The sequence below is a fragment of the Bradysia coprophila genome (assembly GCF_014529535.1).
Source record: "Bradysia coprophila strain Holo2 chromosome X unlocalized genomic scaffold, BU_Bcop_v1 contig_44, whole genome shotgun sequence".
In the NCBI taxonomy this organism is placed as follows: domain Eukaryota; kingdom Metazoa; phylum Arthropoda; class Insecta; order Diptera; family Sciaridae; genus Bradysia; species Bradysia coprophila.
This window is the reverse complement of record NW_023503337.1, coordinates 746,699-768,325: the sequence shown is the minus strand read 5'-3', so window position 1 is coordinate 768,325 and position 21,627 is coordinate 746,699. Positions and strand designations below refer to the sequence as shown.

General features: G+C 33.6%; 1 protein-coding gene across 15 annotated transcripts in view; it reads left to right on the top strand.

The window, feature by feature from the left end:
- Nucleotides 1-5,485, top strand: part of LOC119070005 (neurobeachin) — a 152,066-nt gene extending 146,581 nt beyond the window's left edge. For all 15 annotated transcript variants that reach the window (XM_037174271.1, XM_037174270.1, XM_037174268.1 and 12 more), the window contains 5 exons: nucleotides 57-215; nucleotides 280-711; nucleotides 775-971; nucleotides 1,052-1,203; nucleotides 1,289-5,485. In XM_037174271.1, coding sequence (XP_037030166.1) covers nucleotides 57-215; nucleotides 280-711; nucleotides 775-971; nucleotides 1,052-1,203; nucleotides 1,289-1,379 — 1,031 coding nt within the window. In that variant the 3' untranslated portion in view covers nucleotides 1,380-5,485. The remainder of the gene's footprint in view (nucleotides 1-56; nucleotides 216-279; nucleotides 712-774; nucleotides 972-1,051; nucleotides 1,204-1,288) is intronic.
- The last annotated feature ends 16,142 nt before the right edge of the window (nucleotides 5,486-21,627 follow it).

Sequence of the window (21,627 nt, the reverse complement as noted above, 5' to 3'; positions counted from 1 at the left end):
TAAGTGAATATGCGAAAGATTTCGAATAAATTTTGTCCTTTTCTTTGTTTGTTTAGCATTGGCACTGCCAAGTGTGGTCACTGTTACTGCTGGTCATCAGTTTGCTGTCAATAGATGGAACTGCAATTATGCCGCAAATGTTCAGAGCCCAAGTTATGCTGATTCACCTCAAAGTCCAGGGGCAAATCTACCACTGACGATGGACCCAATATTGTGTAAGCATCAAATTTCAGCAGCATTGGAGCATCAGTGCTAATCTATGATCTCCCTGCGTTTCAGTGCAAACCAACAACAACAACAATCCAGCTATTCGTCGCCACCTCGGCGATAATTTCAGTCAAAAGCTAAAGATTCGTTCCAATTGCTTCGTAACAACAGTGGACAGCAGGTTTTTGTTAGCTTGTGGCTTTTGGGACAATAGCTTCCGCGTTTTCTCAACCGAGACGGCCAAAATTGTGCAAATTATTTACGGTCATTTCGGTGTAGTTACATGCCTATCACGCTCTGAATGTAACATCACTTCGGATTGTTACATCGCTTCGGGTTCTTCGGACTGTACGGTGCTGTTGTGGCATTGGAATGCACGAACCCAAAGTATTGTTGGTGAGGGTGAAGTTCCCACACCAAGAGCCACATTAACCGGACATGAACAGGCTGTGACTTCTGTCGTAATTAGTGCCGAACTGGGACTGGTTGTGTCCGGATCGATAAGTACGACTTTTCACTCGCAATTCATGAACCGATCGATTGAAATATATTTCGTTTGTTCTATAGACGGACCAGTACTAATTCATACAACATTCGGCGATTTACTTCGATCGCTTGATGCACCAAGTGATTTCTATTCGCCCGAAATCATCACAATGTCTCGGGAAGGATTCATTGTCGTCAACTATGATAAAGGAAATGTGGCCGCATATACCATCAACGGTAAACGTTTGAGACACGAATCGCATAACGACAATTTGCAGGTTGGTACAACAATTTTACGACAGCGATGGCTGTTATGCCGACGCAATAGTTAACATGTAAAAAAACAAATCCGTTCTAGTGTATGCTGCTGTCTCGTGATGGTGAATATTTGATGACAGCCGGCGATCGAGGAATTGTCGAGGTTTGGCGAACATTCAATCTGGCTCCTTTGTATGCATTCCCAGCGTGTAACAGTGGAATCCGATCTTTGGCTCTAACGCACGATCAGAAGTGAGTGATCATTTTGTTTGTGTTTTCGCTTCACGTTTTACTGTTTCTTGACGCAAAATATCTAAATTTCAAATTCTCTTTTTAGATATCTCCTGGCTGGCCTAGCCACCGGTTCCATAATCGTTTTTCACATTGACTTCAATCGATGGCATCACGAATACCAACAACGGTATTGAACATAAAACTCCTACGAGGTTAAAATAGTGTGTGGTAGATTGTTTCATTCCAACGTGCAATTGTTAGGGAATTTTTACGTTTCATATTATGATGTGTAGCAAACATTTCGGGTTCAGTCAACAAAAAAATTGTTTTTCGTTTTTGTTGTTGGAGAAAAACAATTTTTATTGCGATCGGTGTTAGGGACTTTTGAGTGCACGTCCGAGCAAGTGGTTTTGAATTTCATTTGGAATTCGAGACGCCTAATTTTCGTGCAGTTACGGAACAGCACTAATAATATGGAAGAGAGAGAGTGGGAAAATATTTTGTAAAGTTCAGAGCCGAACAAAAATTTTGTTGCCGATATTCAGGGATTTGTGTTCCACAAGATTTCTATTTGTATTTTTAGGATAAAATCGAAATTCCAAACTTTTGTGAAAATGTCACGAGCACAAAGTCTATTTAACCCTTCGTTGAATAATTCTCTTTGCATAATTCGTCTGTTTGTGTCGATGTAAGCTAAAAAAAATAAATGCTTCAGCCATCGAACGCTCCAAAGAATTTCAATTTGACGATAAATTTATGCAACTTTCAATGTGACACTGCGACTGATAAATATTTTCCAATATTTTATTACGGAAAAATATGCATAAAATGTGCCAGTAGCGATGGTTAAATCGATAAAACCATCACCAACCAGACAGCCTGTCAACCTATTGTCATATTTATATCCGTAATATTGTGTTGCTTTTTACCAAAAAACAAAAGAAGAAAATCAAATCATATCACGTGACCGAATCGACGTTTAAGTGGTTTATGTTTTACTGGTGTTGTCGAGACATTCATTTTCAATTTTCTTCGTCCCCCCTCAATTGTTATCTCGATGCCAAAACAATCCACATTCGCAATGAAGAGCAATAGAACGTTTAATTACAACTTTTTCGGGTAGTGTCAACAGAACAGGTCATTTTATGTCATCTAACTAATCAGAGCCAGTATCTCATTCAATTTCTTAGTGTTATAATTGAACTACTCCCAAAGATCCATACAGAAACCCCTCCTCCTCACATCAACAACTACTGGCAAATGTCTTCGTATTAACAAGCAACGCATGCCCTGCAGTCCTGCTATGCTAATTCGAAACACAATTGACTCACCTTTGCAAACTATTTCAATTAAAAGAATATCTTTGGAGTGCAGATCCATTTGAATTTTGTATGAAATTTTTGTTTGCATTCCGAACCGACCTACAATGGTTGAGAGAGAGAAAATAATTTTAAAAAAGAATAAAGTGAAGAAAAAAAACATTGAAAAACTAATTAAATTAAGGATAATATGCGGCCAAAATATGTAGTAGTGTAAAACAAAAATACAAAAAAACGGTAGTGAAAACACGAACATCACACAAGAGCAAGACAATGAATATGTTGGTGTTATAAATGTATTTTGTTAGAAAGAAAATGTGCATGAATTCTAAACGCAAAAAAAAATGTTTCTTTTACGTGGCGGATGTCTTCTGTTAGTTCTTTAATATAGAAGGTTACACATAATGAAGGAACACATTAAAACAGTTCATGCAAAATTAAAGAAGATAAACAAAAAAAAACTTCGACCATCAACCAATTCACGCATTTATTATGTCCCTCCATTATGTGTAACTGCCTATCTCTTAACGAACTCGTATTTGTTATCTTCGAATGCCCATTTTTAATGAACGGCAAGAAAAATCCAAAATTTGTTTATTTACGTATTGTTTATGCTGTGCTACTGTAATCTGCAAAATGGTGGAAGCTGAACGCGTTTTGTTCGTTCGGTGAGAGTTCAATGACGTTGTAAATAAATATTTACTAGCAATGTCTGTCGTATGATCTCATGAGCCAAGACTGGGAATAAAGGAAATGACTGAAACAATTTGGCCTCTTGCGAAGTAGTTCGATCTACGGAAATGTTTATGAAAATTTGTTCTAGAAATCATCCTTAAATACCCAGTCTCTCGGAGGGAAGAGTGACGCTCTATGGCTCCGTAAGTAACAATTTTTTTATCTGTATGTTGCAGGGACTATTTTTGGAAAGCATTTTCCCATATTTTCCAAAATTTTCCCAAATTTTTTTTTTGGAAAAACTAAGGCCTATAGATGGCTGTTTACATATTTTGCGATAGTAAACACCTTCACCTGGCCTTAAGGAAAATGGAAGAAAATATGGGAAAATATTTTTCCAAAAATACACTTTGGTATGATGACTGAAAGGCCGAAAATAAGGGGGAAACGGGATTTCAGATACGTTCCTTTTGTGAAACCATGAAATGATGATATGCCAATATATGGAATTTTTCCAAGAAATAGTCTTGGCCCTCTTGACAGAATCGAAAATTTATTGATATTGCCTTCACAAGTGCTGTGCAATGTAGTGGTTTCAAGAACTCTCACCTTAAAGCGACGGTCATTTTAACTCCCCTACAGATTACAATAATGCAATGATGTTAATTGGCAACGAGAATTTTATTTTATGGGCAACAGAATATGTCAAATAAACCAATTTAATTATGAAGAACGTAATAATGATAAAAAACAATTATTTCATACAGCAACAAAAATAAAGGTCGCCTCTGGCAATCGCCGTCGGTATGATGAACCATTCCAACAATAAAAATATTTAATTTTATTAATAGAAATAACCAAAAAAATTAATTAATCGGAATAAATTAAAGAGAGGAATATAGCGACGCAAAATTTACGCTTCAATTTAAATTTAAGATAAAATGAATGTATCCAGCTGTCAGTAGCAGTGACAGAGACATAATGTTCTTTTTTTGCAACATAGACTGCATTTTCAACCTCCGAATTGTTATTATCTTTTTCATTAACGAAAAGTTTAATATTCCGATCGCTTCAGTCAATGCGTGACATGACAAACGAATAAAAAAAAAGTTACAGGGATAATCAGAGCCAATAATTTCAATGTCAATTCATGCTATGCATTCCATTATTGTACGCTATCGACGTTACTTTATACATACACATACGTACGTGTCGTAATATTGTTCTCATGTGGAATGGAGATAGAATTGGATTGCAATTGTCGGTTGTTATAGTTCTTTATCCGTAGATTTGACAACAAAGAAATATCGTCACACGAACCATTGATTCGAGATAATTTTTTCGTTTGAATTTTTCAATCAAAATTAGATGAACATGAACATGAATCCTGGAAGCACTTTTTCCATAAAACATTTTAACGGCGTCTAGTAGTATCGGCATTTAAAAAAGAAAGAAAAAATAATTGTTAGCGGTCAATGCACAATTGTTTTCGGGCATTCATACTAGGCATTAAGTAGTTTGATTAATGAAAAATCCATGAAAATATAAGTGAAATAGTTGACGTAAACATTTACCAAAAGAAGAAGCAGAAAATAAAAAAATAAAATAAATAAATTTAATAAATGAAACCAAACGATTGCCAATTTTCAGTACTTATGATGTAAATAATAAATAAATAAACAAAAAAAAGAAAAACAGAAAATATATTTAAAACGAAATATGTGACGAGGAGAAAAGATTGAAGAAGAAAAAATGAGATAAATGAGATAATCAATTATTGACTTTTACTTTTCTTTCTTTTTGTTTATTCTTTTTTTCGCATCAAACATACAATACCTGCAAGCAAGCTATCAACAAACAAACAAACACAACAACAACAAAAAAGAAACAAGCAAAAAAATTAAAAAGTTTATCAAAACAAAAATATTATTTTCGTAGATGGAAATTTCAAACAAGAGGGCTTAATAACGCATTACACTTAAACAGAAAACAAAACAAGACCGGAAATACAATTATCCGATTAAAACAAAACTTATTCACATTTTTCAAATTGTAGATAACGAGATAAAATTATGAAGAAAAAAAAATAAAAAAATTATTAAAAAAATAAATCAATATTGTAGATTCGTTGCACGGCGCATGCATATTTTTATGTAAATTTTATTAAAATAAAAAAATAAATAAAAAAGACGAAAATCGAGACTGCTTTTGCAAATAAAACAAAATATAAATTGATGAAATGTTGAGCTTTTTGGACTATTTTGTGATTCCCATATCTCTATATGCAATTTGCTCATGTTTTTTGATAAATATATTTTTTTCTGATTTTTATTTTCCTTGTTTTTTTTTGGTTATAATTCAATTAATGTGAGTTTGATACAGAAAGATGATAACAGACGGCGTGCGTTCATTTCGCATCCAATTTGGGGATTGCGAACGTCATCTGTTATCATCTCTCTGGTTTAATATGCTCCCACAATGAAACATATTTAAATATTAGCATAATGAACCTGTTACGGTTTTTATTGTTTTTGAAATTTGGTTTTCAATTTTTTTCATTTTTTGAATTTTTTAGATTTGTTTTCTTTAATCATAAATCGTTAACATTCCGCCATCCATTACTGCATTACAAAATTAAAATAAAAGATAAATAATGAAGAAGAGAGACGGTGAAAACTTAAAGAATATACAATTATTAATTATAAATTTATAAAAGAAAAAGAAAAACAAACAAACGTATTTTAAAAAAGTACATTTTGCTAAAATATTCTGTCCAAGGTATTGTAAATAAACATTATGCATGATTCTATTAAAGTAATAAAAAAAAACAAAAAATAATTGCAAAAATGAAACAATTTTTTTGTGTCTTTTAAAAAAGAAGAAGAAAAAGATTAAATATTAATTCGAGTATGAGGATATTATTAACATTCATAGGAAATAAACGATGAAAATCACTGAAGAAGATGAAAGAAAAACATAAAAAAACTAAAACACACAATTTAATAAATAAATACATTTTTAAGCAAAATAAGGAAGTAAAATTGTTTTCTTAATTTTTTTTATCTTTGTTTTGTTTTGAATAACTAAATAAAAAAAAGAAAAATTAAAAAAAAAATTAAATGAATTAGGTATCATTGTATGGAGAATAAAAAAACAAAAAAAAAAACTAAAAAGAAGTCATATGCAATTTAAAAACAAAACAAAATACTAAAAATATATGTTTGGTGTTGGAAAATATATACTTACCAAGTATTTAGATTTTTTTTGATTATTTTTACGAAAAATTCTTTAGCTAAATAGTTTTTTTTCTTAAGTTGAGGATAAAAAAAGTCGATTTACTAAATAATTAAATAAATTAATCAAATTAACAAAGATAAAAAAATGAATCAAGCGAACAGATGCTTGTAAAATATAGGAAGAATACAAAAATGATTTTCTTTTTGTAAAAAAATGTGGTGGCAATTACTTAATTAAATTGTAATTCTTTCGTGGTTGTTAATTTTTATAATGCAAAATAAGAAAAAAATTAAAAATAAATATAAATTAAAAAAAAAGAAGAAAAAAAAAACAAAACAAAAAATACCTTAACCAATACAAAAAGAACAGAAACAAAATATCCCGCAAGGTATAATATTGATGAAGTCAATCATAAAGTAAAAAAATTTAAAGAAAATGGAAAAAGCAAAAAAAAATTAATAAAAATAACATTGAATGTATTAATTGCACAGCTATTTACGATTATATTTTGTCAAAAATAATGTTGAAAACCAAGAATATGTTCAATAAATAACTTGATCTTATAAAATTGTGTCTATGGAATTGCACTTACGCATTTACAGTAACCGAAATTAGCTTAGAGACTCCGCTTCCCTTTACTAAAACCACACACAACCAGCAGACAAAATCCACTGCCGCATATAAATATTGTTGGAGATTTTGTACAAAGCCATACATCAGAGACTATTGTACTCGTGTAACAGGCGAAACGTAACAGACTTTGCAGTTACTGTGCATATGTTTCAATTGAAAATTAGATGGATTGTACATATTTTTGGGTTGAAGAGCGGGTAAAACGTCAACAAATTTCTAAGTTTCTTTTGCTGAGTGTATAAAGCGGCCGATTTCGCATTCAAGGCAGCAACCATTCTTTATCGGCTGAAAATGGACTCTTCTTTACAGCCAAAAATGATTTCGTAAAAATCGAAATCTATCTAGTCTGGAACCTTTTCACATTTAACATATAATCCAAAGCAGCGCTCCCACATTGTCCTACTTTCCTAATTTGCCCTACATTTTGAAAATTCGTCCTACTTGTCCTACTGTCATGCGTAGAACATTTTTGCTAAACCATTCTCATACATTTCTATAAAAATAATGAATTTCGAATGGATTCACACATTGTATGAATGATTCGCAAAATTGTTCAACTCCCGTTAGTGATTCATCAGTGGTTGCCTAATCCGTCTTTTACTTCTATATACTCAGTTAAGAGTATAACCTGAAGCTGGCGCGAGCTGGCGTTCCTAATCTGAAATGCCTATCAAATGAAGCTAAAAAAACAAAATAAAAAAATAGGAACAAACAGAGTTTAGACACTCTTCCCTTACACAGGACTCACGTTAAGTGAATGACCTCGAGAACTAGCGGCGGTCCAAAAACCAGAGTGGATGTCAGTTGTTTCCGCTAGCCTCTTACACAAGACAGCAGTAAATCTTTCAATTGAACTAGCGTTAGAAAGTTTACATAAGTGATTGCCATCTACTGCTGGAAAATTGAGTGTCAAAGAAAGCTACAGTCCCAAAGAAAATGAGAAGTAGAATATAAAACATTGTCACAGTCAATAAATGAATCTTGTTTAATGGAGTTATATTTGATTCATAGGATGACAACACTGGTCATGATATTGGAGATTTCTTGTTTTCATCATTCCGAAAGTAAGCCGTAAAAGTCTTGAAATTGGTGCTTGTCAGCACGAAGAAGTCAAGCCTGAGTACGAGATAAGAGGAACAAGAAAGGTAGAATGTAGTAGTTAGGTCGGGCACCGAAATACAAATATGAACTATGAAGAAGTCCTATCACTCTTCATGTGAAAATATTGTCCTACATGTCCTACCGAAGGACAGGAAATTTTTAGTGGGACCACTGCCAAAGTTTGAAGAGCCCACTGGAGATTGGCAGATTGGATCATTTATCTTTAACGGACTCACAATCTGTGTTTAAACAATATAAAAGTGTCCCAACCAACTAAAAAACGACTGAATGATGATGATGATCGGATAAAAATCCATGATAGTCAACGACCACCTCTATCTTAAAACATAAACAATTTTGGGACAGCCAAAGGAAATCAGCCAGTTTATTTTGCCTGACGCCGGGTGATCTGTTATTGGTTAATTTATCAACGCAGCTGGAGCGCCTTTTTGCTATTTGAATTATGAATCTTTGGTAGAACAGTTGCCACTATAAATTACCGAATTTCAGAAAAAATAATCAAACGGTCAATATTATCACTGCTTATATTTACTTAAAACGAACATTCATACACCATCTGGTGCAAATCCGCAAGCCACAAAAATCACACAAAACACACTATTTTTTGGCACAAAAATACAACACCCTACCATCGGCAGTTATTTTCTCAATGAAGGCAACACTTGTTTTACTTTTGGTCACTGAGTTGAAAGAGACATTTTTTTGTGCATTTTTCAAAAGGCTTGAAAATATTTTCCAAAATGGTGGCGTCGTGAGTACGATTCCTGATGGTGTTGACGATTCTTTCGCTTGCGGTACTCAAGGACATATACTCAAAAGTTCCTCTCAAAAGTTATTATCAAGCAATTGCAGTTAGGTATGGAAATAACATTTGAAGCTCTGCTTGGAGAAGTTATCGGGGTTGGTAAGATTGGTACTTATGCGTAAGAATAAATCAGATACGAACAACACATCACTTATTTTGGGCTTACTAATTGTATAGTCTACTGGTAATGAATGTTGACCATTTATTAAAATTTATGGTATTACACTTTTGATGGACTCGCAGTAACTACGCAACTAGCCTCTTTTATTAGGCAAATAACTACTGATTTCGTGTACTAAACACCCAGCAACATATCCATAAAATATCCTCATTAAGCTGCCGGGCCCTAAACGAAAACCAAACTATTAATTTGCGTTGCCGTACACGTACATTGAATTAATCTCATCAAACTGTGTTACATCAGCGTTACATGGGTGTTATTATCACACCTCAGTGATGGATACTGTGTGTATGTTTATATGTATTCAATGTATATGCTATGCAATGTACATACCATTCTCATACGTTACACAGTGGGCATCAAGCCTTTTTATTGGACGCTGGTGCCTTCACAGAACATTGAGTAATTTTCTTGCTTCGGCTACTAGAAGTGCAAAAGGTGTAACAAGTATGGCAATATATAAAATTGTTCTGAAACTGTTGGTGATGTACGTTAGAATATCGAAATGATACGTTAGGTATGCGGCAATGCAGACAAATAATTACATTTATCTTGTGTGGTTTATATAAAATGTATATTAATACCGAGTCACATGAGCATTTTAATTATAATCAAGTTATTGCCTCAGAAATGTGATTTCAGTTTAATTTCGCACTCAATTCTGCATCAGAGGTTTGAATTGATTACTGTCGATAAACATAAACGAGATACGAGAGATCGTATGCGTGTATGTTCGTATAGACTGATGTACAATGTACACTGATTAATTATTTGTCAAGTGAATATCGTTCAGCGGATATGAGCACGCATCAGAGATGTGGTGTCCCAAATCGCCTGCATAAAATTGTAGTGTGTGACCCTAACTAATTAAAAACGAAACTCCCATCCACCCATCTCGAAAATCAAATAAAAAACCATACCTCTGCTTCTCCATTTGTTATTTATTTATTCTTTGTCTACATTATCCTAATTATCCCATTTCTACTGCATTACTGCAAGTCATTTCAATTAAAGAAAATTCCACGAAAACAAACTATTTGTAAGAAAGTAAGAATCTCATTACAGGTAAGCACCCCGAGGTCACACATTTAAAGACATCTCCGAGGGGCAAACCACTCGATTTGCAACTCTTCTGCAACTGTTTTTTTAACGTGCAACTCTTTGCCATTCTTTTTCTGTGTAATTCTTTTGCAACTCCCTTCGTATTTAACTCGTTTTCATAAAAAAAAAATTAAACTTTACTGATAAACTACCGATATCGAGATATCGATTTTCCTAAGTCCCAATAAAAATATTCAATGGGACCGATAATGTGACAATTTACAACGATTATCGGTAAACTATCGGCAAATATTATTGATTTCAACGATGTGGATTGTGGATGTGTGGAGCTCTCAGTAGATCACTGAAAGTGGACAGTGCATCATATAAATTCTGGTACTATAAAATATGTGGAAAAAGTTGTTAAAAGAGAATGTCAAAAAGAGGAAGCCCCCAGCTCACTTAAATTAACTGGTTTATTCACAGTTAACTGGACTTTTGACATACAACTTTTGACATACCAGTTGAATAATTTTCCTTTTTCTATATTTTTTTCGCATTTTTTAACACTAAAAAAATGTGGTTCACTGTTCAGTTAACAGTGATCGCTATTTGTAGTTCAAGTAATCGCTTGAAAAACATTCTTCCCCATCCAACTCTTTTTTTTTGTTCTAGAATGCAACTCTTTTGAAACTCATTTTGGGTGTGCAACTCCGATGCAACTCTTTTTTGTCGCATGCAACTCAGTTGCAACTCTTTTGAGTGGTCTGTTCCTCGGACATCTCAAACGATTCGATAACAAGCAAGAACGATGTTGTAAAAGGAAAATTCGTTGGAGAACGTAATCATAAAAAGAAATTAAATTTAGATACTCAATTGTTTATAGGAATCGACTGGTTTGAACAAAAAAACTCAATAAAAGCAAAAATTCAAAATAATTAAATTTCCCCGGTTGTTCAGATTTGTACCATTATGTGGACATCTGTGGTTGACGCACCACAATTTTTGAACAGCTTAAACAAGCTGAAAATGTCTTCAAACAAATTAATCGTAGAACGAATTCCTTTAAAATTAACTGAATTATTTTTGCATTTAAGCCTAGTAACATACAATTACCGATGTTAGTATGCAAAGCAACTATGTGAACCCGGGTCGGATGGAATTTAAAACTGGTGAATTGGAGTGAATTTTCAAAAGTCAAACGAAAATAAAAATGTATTTTCTTTTGTTCAATCAATTTTCTTGAACATTTTCTTTTCCATTGTTGTATCTCAACATTATTTGCATTCGCAGTCAGTTCTTATACAGACTCTCTAATGAATGAGCGCGTCTTCGTCTTACATACATTCAATAAAGCCATTGTTATGGTACAAGAAAGTAGCGATAACGTGAATTTCTTCGCGAGTTCCATTCTTTATACTTTACTGGTATCACAGCGTTAGGTAATAACAGGCAGGAAAACCTCATGTACTGAGTGCATTGTACTCGTGTCAAAGTTTTGAGGATTAAGTCTTCAGAATTGTTATCTCCAGATGACTACCGATAAAACAGAAAAAAAAGTGAAAAGGTTTCCAATGAACTGGAAGAAGTAAAAGTCGATCGCCCACCATGGGAAGTAATCAATTCTTGTAGACTTTTCAACATAGGGAAATCCTAAGTTCAAAATTTTCTGTAGATCTCCCAATATCGGGAAAGAAAAGTCTCCACTTTGAAACAAGAAGTCAATTTTCTGTAGGCTTCTCAATGTCGAGAAACGATATGTTACAGTTTCGAAACGGAAAGCGATCTTGCATCGGGAAGGGAGAAGCAATTTCTTTGTTGAAGTCTACTGCGATACTAAACAAGCTGTGAGTAATAGGAATTCGTACCTCTAGTGAATTAATAGCTACGGAGTCCCAGACAGTGTTAACTTCCGTCGGGTTGTATCTTGCAAGGAAATTGTTGTTACCGTATATGCTATGAAACGCTTGATATAGAAACAGCCACAAAGAAAAGCGTCCACAGCAGACATTCCCACCGTTTCCTATACAAAGTAGCTACCGCTACTTGATAAAATACAACACAGCGTGGTTCACCCTTACACAAATGAAAAATAGAATGTGGTAAAAGCGAACATCATCGTCTAAGAATTCGTATCGCTTGGATCCATCAATTATTCTGTTTTGTCGGAAATAACTATTCTATAAGAAACGTCGATATTCTTTGTATATAATACGAAGCAGAAAAAAAATTAAAGAATGAAAGAATACGAAGACGTAAGAGCAGTTCTTCTACCATTTTTATGAAGTAGAACTCCAGAGCCATTTCCATGTTATCCATAAAAAAAACTTTACTGAAACATTAATGCAGCTTAAATCAATATTCAACATTTCATCGACAATCATAGGATTTATTCTTCATACCAAACGAGGGAATGTAACTGTAGTCATATAGATGGAGAGATAGATAGATAGATAACAGTGTCTACCACATGAATATCTTTTGAAATATGTAGATCGGTGTAGTACCTACAAACGGTACAAAGTACAAATTTCTACGAGATGTACGAAATATATAAATGATATAACATGGAACATACAAGAGCCTTTAATGTATACATAAATACGCACAACTACCATAATATGATACGTGTGAGCAAAACATTTCCGGTTTGATGTAAGACATTCCGTAAGTATGTATTCATGTACTGGGAATAACCAAGCGTTTATGCGGTACTTATTTGATTATTGTTGCTTGTTCAACATACTAACTCAATTTTGTTTAATTTATTCCAAATATTTGATTAAAGGCTTTGTCTTACCTACAACAAACTAATTGCACACGGAATTCCGAACGAAACAATTCCAATATTGTAACGTTATAAGTTACGCACGCCCAAAAATATTATGGTTACTTCTAAAATGAAAGAAGAAGGAAAGGTGGAACATTAGTTGCAGTCATAAAACAGCAGAAATGTGACCGTTCTTAAGCCCCCATCTTTCGTTACCCACTAAACCATTTCATAATTTGGGAAGTGGACAGTATATATGGCCGTATTTCAATGTAGAAATCTTTATGAATGTCTGTAAATGATTGGTAGTGTGTTTGTTCCTTCTCCAAACAGTATCATCATTTTCCTCTTTTAAACGTAGTACGAAATTCCTGCAATAAGATGTCTTGATGTGTTAAGATTGATGATACAGGCTGTTGACATATTCACGGTCTGTGATCTTGATTCAAGAGCTACACTGATCAAGAATGTATTCTACTAGGATATTAACATTGTGCTGAATTCGCACCAGTGATTCTAAAAGTTGTCTTCTCAATGTCAAATACTAGGCCGTACGTACATTAAATCAGATTAGATTTTTGGTAGGCATCTTCTTCACGAAGCAGAATTTCAAAGATCCTATGTTCCCTTTGCCGTTGGTTGGGGTTTTATTTTCACATAAATCGAGTAAATTCTAACTGATTTTGACGATTGTCGGACTGAATGTTGTTAAGTTTTACGAGTAGAAAACATGTATGTGCACGGCAGAGTAAAAGTAAACCTGGCAGGAGCGGTTCATTATTGAAACGTCAAATGAGGGACCTAATACACTATATGAAAATGAACTCAAATGAACACTGACATAAGTTGAAAAATTTAATTCGCAAAAAACATAGGCTTACTTTGCCGTGGTATGTGCCTAAAATTACCCATTACTAAAATATGTATATAGCAATCAAAGTAGTGCATGTTTAGTAAACATTGTTTACGCACTAGTGCATAAATTGAAGTTTGTAGAAAATGAGAACCTTACTGCTGTACGTAGAATCTTGTTGCTAACACGTTAGAAAATGGGGGTTTTGCGCAAAAATTGATTCACAACTACCAGATTATATAAAAGATGACGGGATAGCTCGACGTTTATTGGAATAGTTCCTTCCAGGAAAAAAAACAGCATGCAAGAGGTTAAATTTCTATATACGATGATTCAATATTATTTTATTGATCTTTCTTTTTCTGTATTTTGCATTTTGTTTGTTCGGTTTATTTACATTCAAAAAATATTTTTTAGAGAAACAAGAATCTACTATAATTCGAGTTGTCGTTTTCCTTTTCCTTTTTTTTAAACTTTCCATTAAATTTTTTTTTTTTCACAATTTGTCGATATTTTACAATTGAAACGAAATTTTCAAAGAAAATATCATCTCAATAAATGTTTAACAATAAATCATTAGAATGTTTTTTTCTTCAAATTCAATTTATCAAAATGATAAATTGTTTGCTTGGACCGTAAAATGATGATATTATTTACTTAGTAGAGCATCGAAGCATCAAATCGAAAACAAATTGCCTTGAGCCAGAAATGTTCATGAATTGTGTGTGTGTAGCTGCAACTATCGATTGGAAAATATTCAGAATTTTCAAGTCGAATAAAAATATGGAAAATTGAAAAATTGAAAACTATATTGGAAAAATGCAATGAAGCGTCACATGCGAATATTATTATATGATAAGTAATTTTTATGAATTTCATATCCTGCTCTTCCTCTCTCCACACAAAACCAACACACGGTCTACTATTATAACACATTGATAATGTAATTCTTAAACTGAATTTGAAGCTTCACATCTTGGTGGCTAGTAAGTCCGTCCTGATGCGAATTTATTCTTAAAAAACATACTCGGGGACAGAGATTTGATAACGACTTTCGTGAATCGAGAGTGAAATTTACAAAACGTCTGTTTGAATATATTTCTAAAAGTATTAGGCTTTTAATATTCCAGGCGTTTGGATTAACCACACATGGAAACTCTCAAGTGAAAATAGAGAGCCATAGCACGGCAGCTGAATTTGACATCACTCATTTAGAAAACCAAAATCACATATTTGTAGCCTTTATTATCCACTACTGGATGTAAGCCTCCCAATGAGGGGTATTTAGCGATGAAACACCGTGAGGGCCAGTGCGGGTTGGTGATTGTGGACAACATGCTTTACGTGAATTCCTAACCACGCCTATAGATTAGCAAAACCTTTAGGATTTTTCGTCTGGTTCTGATTATATCTGCGCCAATAGACTTTAGATATTTGTACACAGAATTCATTGAGAATGGGTTACGTCATTCATGTCATTCTTCCAAACACCTCAACTACCCAGATTATGAAGCTTGGGTACGCTTAGGAATGTTACTTTCATGCTACACATTGAGCATTGGTGGAAGGCCAGTACGTTACCACTGAACCGACCCGTTCCTCAAAACCACATCGAGTTGGCTATTCTTTTTAAAAAGCCACAAGTTGCGAAGTGGCGAAGCCGAGGTTAATTTAACACATGAAAACGAGAATTTTTATTTTATTGCGAGTTATGTAATAGTATGTTGTGTTACAAGTATTGTAATGTTGATTTTTTCAGCACTAAATTGGGTCGTGTGCTGAAAAAATCTCATTACAATACGTGTAACACATCATGCTTTGTGCCAACCGAGAATTGAAATAGACAATAGCACCAAAAATCATAATTTTCATTGTAGACAATCACTCTTCAAATTTGATCGATCACATTGCTTTGCATTTTCTCAAACGAATGCTGTAACAACTCATACAAACTCCATATCAACACTGCTTTGAGTGTTGTAATATCACATCAAACGGGTGCTGAAATAAGTCACTTTACAACACTAAAATGAGTGCTGAAAAGAGTCGTATTTCAATTCTCGGTGGCACAATAGTTATTTGTTACAGGCTAAACAGAAACTATATTTTTGTGTTCAAACGAGTCACAAGTAGGGTCCGAACAGTCTTCAAAGTTTCCCGCAGGCCGCAAAAAAACGAAAAATCGATCTGATTAAAAAATTTCTCATCAAAATATTTTCTTGGTATACTTCTTACTCGTGGTGCTGCCATCTACAAAAACCACTAAAAACATTTCTTGTCCACGAGAAGTCGAATAAAATGTTTTCAAGTGGTGTGTAATAAGCCACTTTCGACCCCACGGCAAACAAGAGCATCTAAATTATTTATACTTAAAATCTTTTATGAAAGCTAACGGCGTTTCTGTAACCTCTTTTGTAAAGTGATTGACACAAAATATTGTACTTGCTTAGTCCTACTTTTTGTTATAATTAGCAAGACACTATCTTCAGTAGTTTCTTGTTGTGTGGCTGGTAAAATGTTATTTCTTTTGTTAAAATAAGGGTTGATATTGAAAAAGGCACATGCTGTATACATAGGAAACTCACTGGAAAAATTAATGTATCCATGATGAAGGCGGTAGTTCTTTTGGCTACATAATTTTGTCTGAGGACGTGTATTTTCAGACAACGATATCGTATTAATACTGTTGTCCGTAGTATGTGTATTGTTTCCATTGAGACGGTTTAATAATTCAATATTCTCTTACGATGATAAAATTAATTTAGCAACCGTTTGATTTCATATAAAATAACCCATACTGTGCTTGTACCACAGTTATTAAAGCACATAAAAGACTTTTCCATGCAAAACTATAAAAGAACAATAACTTTAATAGTTATTTGTTAACCAAGAGGAGACATCATAAGAAAATCTCTGTAAAATTAGAACTACCCTTTAAGATGTCATAATTTGTAGAATTATTAGACTCTGACAACCGATCAACGAAACTGTTTTTTATCAACTCTCAATATCCATAATAGTTATTTCTTTACCAAGTAAGAAAAATGAAAATTCCCACAGGAGCAAAGTTTGCGGCCAACGTTTGCGCAACTGAAGTACAGTTCAACACGAAAATGGGTGTCATTTTTGTGTCGAAGTTTAATTCAGTTTTGCAAACATTTTCCAATACCTGCTTATACACAGCCACTTTTTTTAAAAAAGAAGTTGGCCTTGGTGGTAAGTTTAGGTGCATTTGAAACGACTTTTCCTATTATTCGTATAGTTCAAAAATCAGTCTGATTTCTTTATTTAACTACTTTCAACGCCCGAAAACTTGCTATGCAAATAATCATGATCAATCTTAAATTTGAAAAATAAAAATCGATTATTTTTCATCCATCAAAAACTAACGCGGTCGATCTAAATTGTATATTTTATGGCATGTATGTACGTACCACCAATCTCGTATGCCACCAGCAATGTATTATAAAATAACCCGTAACCATGATATCCAGTTATTTTTTTTTGCTGGATATTTTATATCTCAGGAAAAAAATATTGGAAATTCTCATGTTGAGACAGATATAATGTTATGGATGAGATCTCTTGGGAAATGTGTAACATTGTTTGACTTACGCATTCTCGATAAAATGGGAAAAGCTTTTTGAGCAAAGTATAACAGACACAAAAAAAAAGATTTTCTTTTTGTATAGCATCAACCATACTAGAAATGTGCTCGGTGTAGTTTGGAGCCATAGAAGAATTGATTCGAAATGTTCGGCGTGTAAAGTGTGCACAAAAGCACACACTCCTGAAAACATATATGATTTCAATAAAGGAAAATGTGCCATAAATCATTGGAAAATGGCTTTATTGTAAGATGGTATGGTATAAATTCGTGTAAATTTGTATTGGCTCCCTTCTATGTATCGAAAGCGTGTGTGTTCTGTTATAGATTCGATGCCATAAGCATAACGTTTATTTATTATGGATGGAATTTTTTCGGGAATTACAGCGAGATATTTGCTTGCCACTCTCTGTGGAATGAATGGGATGAATGAATGAACGAACGGATATATATACATATTTCTAATATACACCGTCGGAGACCCGCGAGAGGAAGAGAGTGAGTGAATGGATTTTTTTTGGGAAGGTATTGAATCAAATGTGATGATGCTAGTAGGAGGAATATGTCGAGATAATTTTGGGCCACTGACTGGTAGAACACCATATTCAATTCAAATCAACCATTAGTTTATATTGTCATTTTATATCGGTTTGGGGATTTGCTTGAAATATATGACTTGAATGTTTGTCTTTCATACACACGAACGTGTGTGCTTTGTACGTATATGGCGAGAATAATGTTTCCTAATGATATGTAAGGTTTATTATTTATTCGATAAAGGTATAGCATATTCAAGAATGACTCACCTTACGCTTAGAAATTTCTGTCTCATCTCGTTTATTGGCAAAGTTTTGCTTACTTGTACTTCTTAAGCGTACATTTTGCATGACACATGTACATTCCCAAATGAGTTAATCACACAGCATGTTTAAAACATAAAACATAAATAACATTTTACTAAATTGCTATAGGTAAGAAACGGTAGTCTTTTCGTGTACACAATAACCACAATAACTCCCAGATGGTTGAACCGATGCCACCCTTTTTCGAAATTGACCTCGGGATTTCAATACTTCGTCGAAGAAAAAAAGTTTTTGAAAATCGGTTGAACTTTGAGCTTTGAACCCTGAGCAGACAAGGCTTCTTTCGAGAACTACCACCAGATGGTTGAACCGATACCACCCATTTTCGAACTTGACCTGAGGATTTCAATACTTAGTCGATTAAAAAGAAGTTTTTGAAAATCGGTTGAACTTTGCTCCAGTTATTGTGTTAACAAAGGGCACAAAATATTAACATTTAACGTTTTTTCATCACATTTCCATACTTTTTTAAACGTGTTATGTACGGTGTATTTTCTTTTGTAAAGCCCATGACTTACAGTCAAGGGAATTATTAATCTTTTTGTAGATAAGTTTTAGATAGAATATCATGTTGCCACAGCCTATAGACAATCTAAGTTTACTCATTTCCTATTGATTATATCGAGAATATATTGAGCTTCTATGTTGCATAGCTCTAAGCATTTCATACGCATATAGTTTTCACATCGTTGCAGCTTTGATATGAGACCTAATCTGCTGTAATTTGGTAGAAAAACAATCTTTTTCTCCACAAATTTTTGTGTCCGATTTTTAAATACAATTTTCAATAAAATTTCATTAAAAAAATCTCTTACATATTGAGAGTTTGGTTTCTGTGCTCAATATTTGTCATCATTTCTTCGGTTTTTTTATGCTATCGAATAACTACTTGGAGATTGTTTTTTATCCAAATTATTTTAAGAGATTGTTCTTTATGAAAATAATTTGTGTCTGAATTTGCGGGACATTTTTTTATAAAACTAAAAAAAATATATTTTTTATCGTCGGAGATTGTTTTTTTTTTTTTGCAATTTACGGCAGTAATGTAGTTTGAATTTGGTCGTTTTTAGTCTCGAAAATTATCTATTTCTGAATCAGCTGTCCTGGCCGCTGTCATGGAATATACTCACACACCCTAAAATGAAATAACAAAAAATACAAAATTCTTGAAAGTTATTGGCCAAATTTCCATCTGAGATAACGATATATCACTATTGTCTTCACGTGTCATATTGTACATATATCCTGTCTATTAATTAACGACAACCGAATATAATGGACGTTTTCACATACTACCTCGGTAAATTGCAAAAATATTCAAAAATTGTGGAAGAATTTAAATAAACTTCAGGCATGTGTCACACAAGAATGTGTTATAAATTTCAATCGCATGCAATTTCCGTACTTTCAGACAAATTTTAATCGTACTTTGGGTGTTAATGTTATTAGTGACATGTCATGACCCAAGAAATTCTGTCCATCAAATATATTCTGGAAATGATACGCTGTGAAAATGATATCGAACAATCGAATTGCATTGCGAATCGAATTTTATTAGAGTTTAGGGAATGCAGTACTGGACCGGTTCTTTGGAACCGGTTCTCGGTACTGAAATTGTGGGACCGGTGCTCAGTACCGGTTCTAGAAAGATTTTTGAAACAACCATTTTTACATTTTTTTAGAGATTTTCAAATAGTTTCCACGTTGATAAATACGATTTTGTAAATTCTCCCTCTCTGAACGCCTATTTTAGCGCACTTTCTGGCCGATTCAAATAGTACTCAATAGTTATTTTCATGCTTCTGGTTTTTTTTTAATGAATTTTGCATGTGCTTTTATTTGGAGAAATCAGAAACTCAAGTAAAACACAGAAACAGAAAATGTGTCGGTTTTCAAAATTCCGTGTGTGTATGACTGAGGATTTTAGCAAGGTAAAATTACAATGTAACCACGGAGAAATTTGAAAATTGCATCTATTCTTTTTATCATGCGAGGGGGAAACTATGCGAGCAAATACTGCGACAGGTGTTATTTGCTATTGGTGACCAATAGACGGAAATAGTACGCCAACAGATGCGACAATAGACGCCAATGGAAGTAGGTGGGACAGAGTTTGCTCGCGTAGTTTACCCCTCGCGCTCATGATACACGCCAAAGATATTTGGATGACATTTGTTTTTCCTATCTGAGTGAGAAAGACAATTCACACGGAACCATTCAATTTTGCTAGACGGTCGAAAAGAGTTGACAATTTTGGAAAAGCTTCGTTTGAAAAGCATTTAAAGCCCTTCTTGTAATGGAGACTTAAACTGGTTGAGTCATCGTTTTCGTCTCTGTTACCAGGCCAAAAATACAAAGTTCACATTCGGTTGGATTGAATTCTCACGGGGATGGAATCCGCTTTACGTTGTTGGTTACCAGGGAATATTGACTCAGTTACTGGGAAGAAAATGTTATTGAATGCCAGAACATTTAAACTAAGGCAATTGTACTAATAAATTATTAGGGTCAGTTCAAAAGCTGCCATGCCTGGTCATTTTCATCGTACGAATACCAAACGTTCAATTCAAATTCTGGAGAGCTGATAATTGGCTAAACCGTTGGTCTCTTTGTTGTGCACCAGCTCGGAAAAGTTCATATTTACAGCTTATTAGAACAGGTGTGAAAATTCTGGATAATATTGCCGTATTGGATGTAATTTTGGGGATCAAATTTACGGATGTTATCATCATTTCAGTTTTTTTTTTGTCAAAGTGCGAAACAGTGAAGAAAGCAAAATGCGGAAAAGTTATTTTGACGTCGTAATAGTTAATAGTAGAAATCTTATATCTGATGCCAAACCTCCAAGCAGTGCCTAAAATAAGGATTTTTAACCGGGGGAAATGTCTAAAAGGACCTCTTTTTTCTGTCAAAAGGTTATTTTACCCGAAAAAAAAATCGGCGTAAAAGTCGAGTTTGACCTTTTAACTGAAATTAGACATTACGGTTCACACTGAAAAAAAAGTTGACAGTTCTGTTGGCAGGTAATGTAATTTTTCATATAAAAATCACATTATCTGTGACAGGTAATGCTGTTTTTGTATGAGAACTTACATTACCTGGGGAAAGATTATCTGTCACAGGTCTGAAAACTTTTTTGTCAATGCATTTTCATGAAGATTTTCCTTAATTTCTGAAAAAATTCAATAATTAATAAAGAAAACTTTGAAGAAACTCAGAAGAGTTCAAAAAAATTTCTTAAAAGCAACTCTCGGGGAGAACCTAGGAAGAATTTATATTTGAGACTAAAATTGAACTGAAAATGCAGAAGAAATTGAAGAACCACTCAAGAAGTTA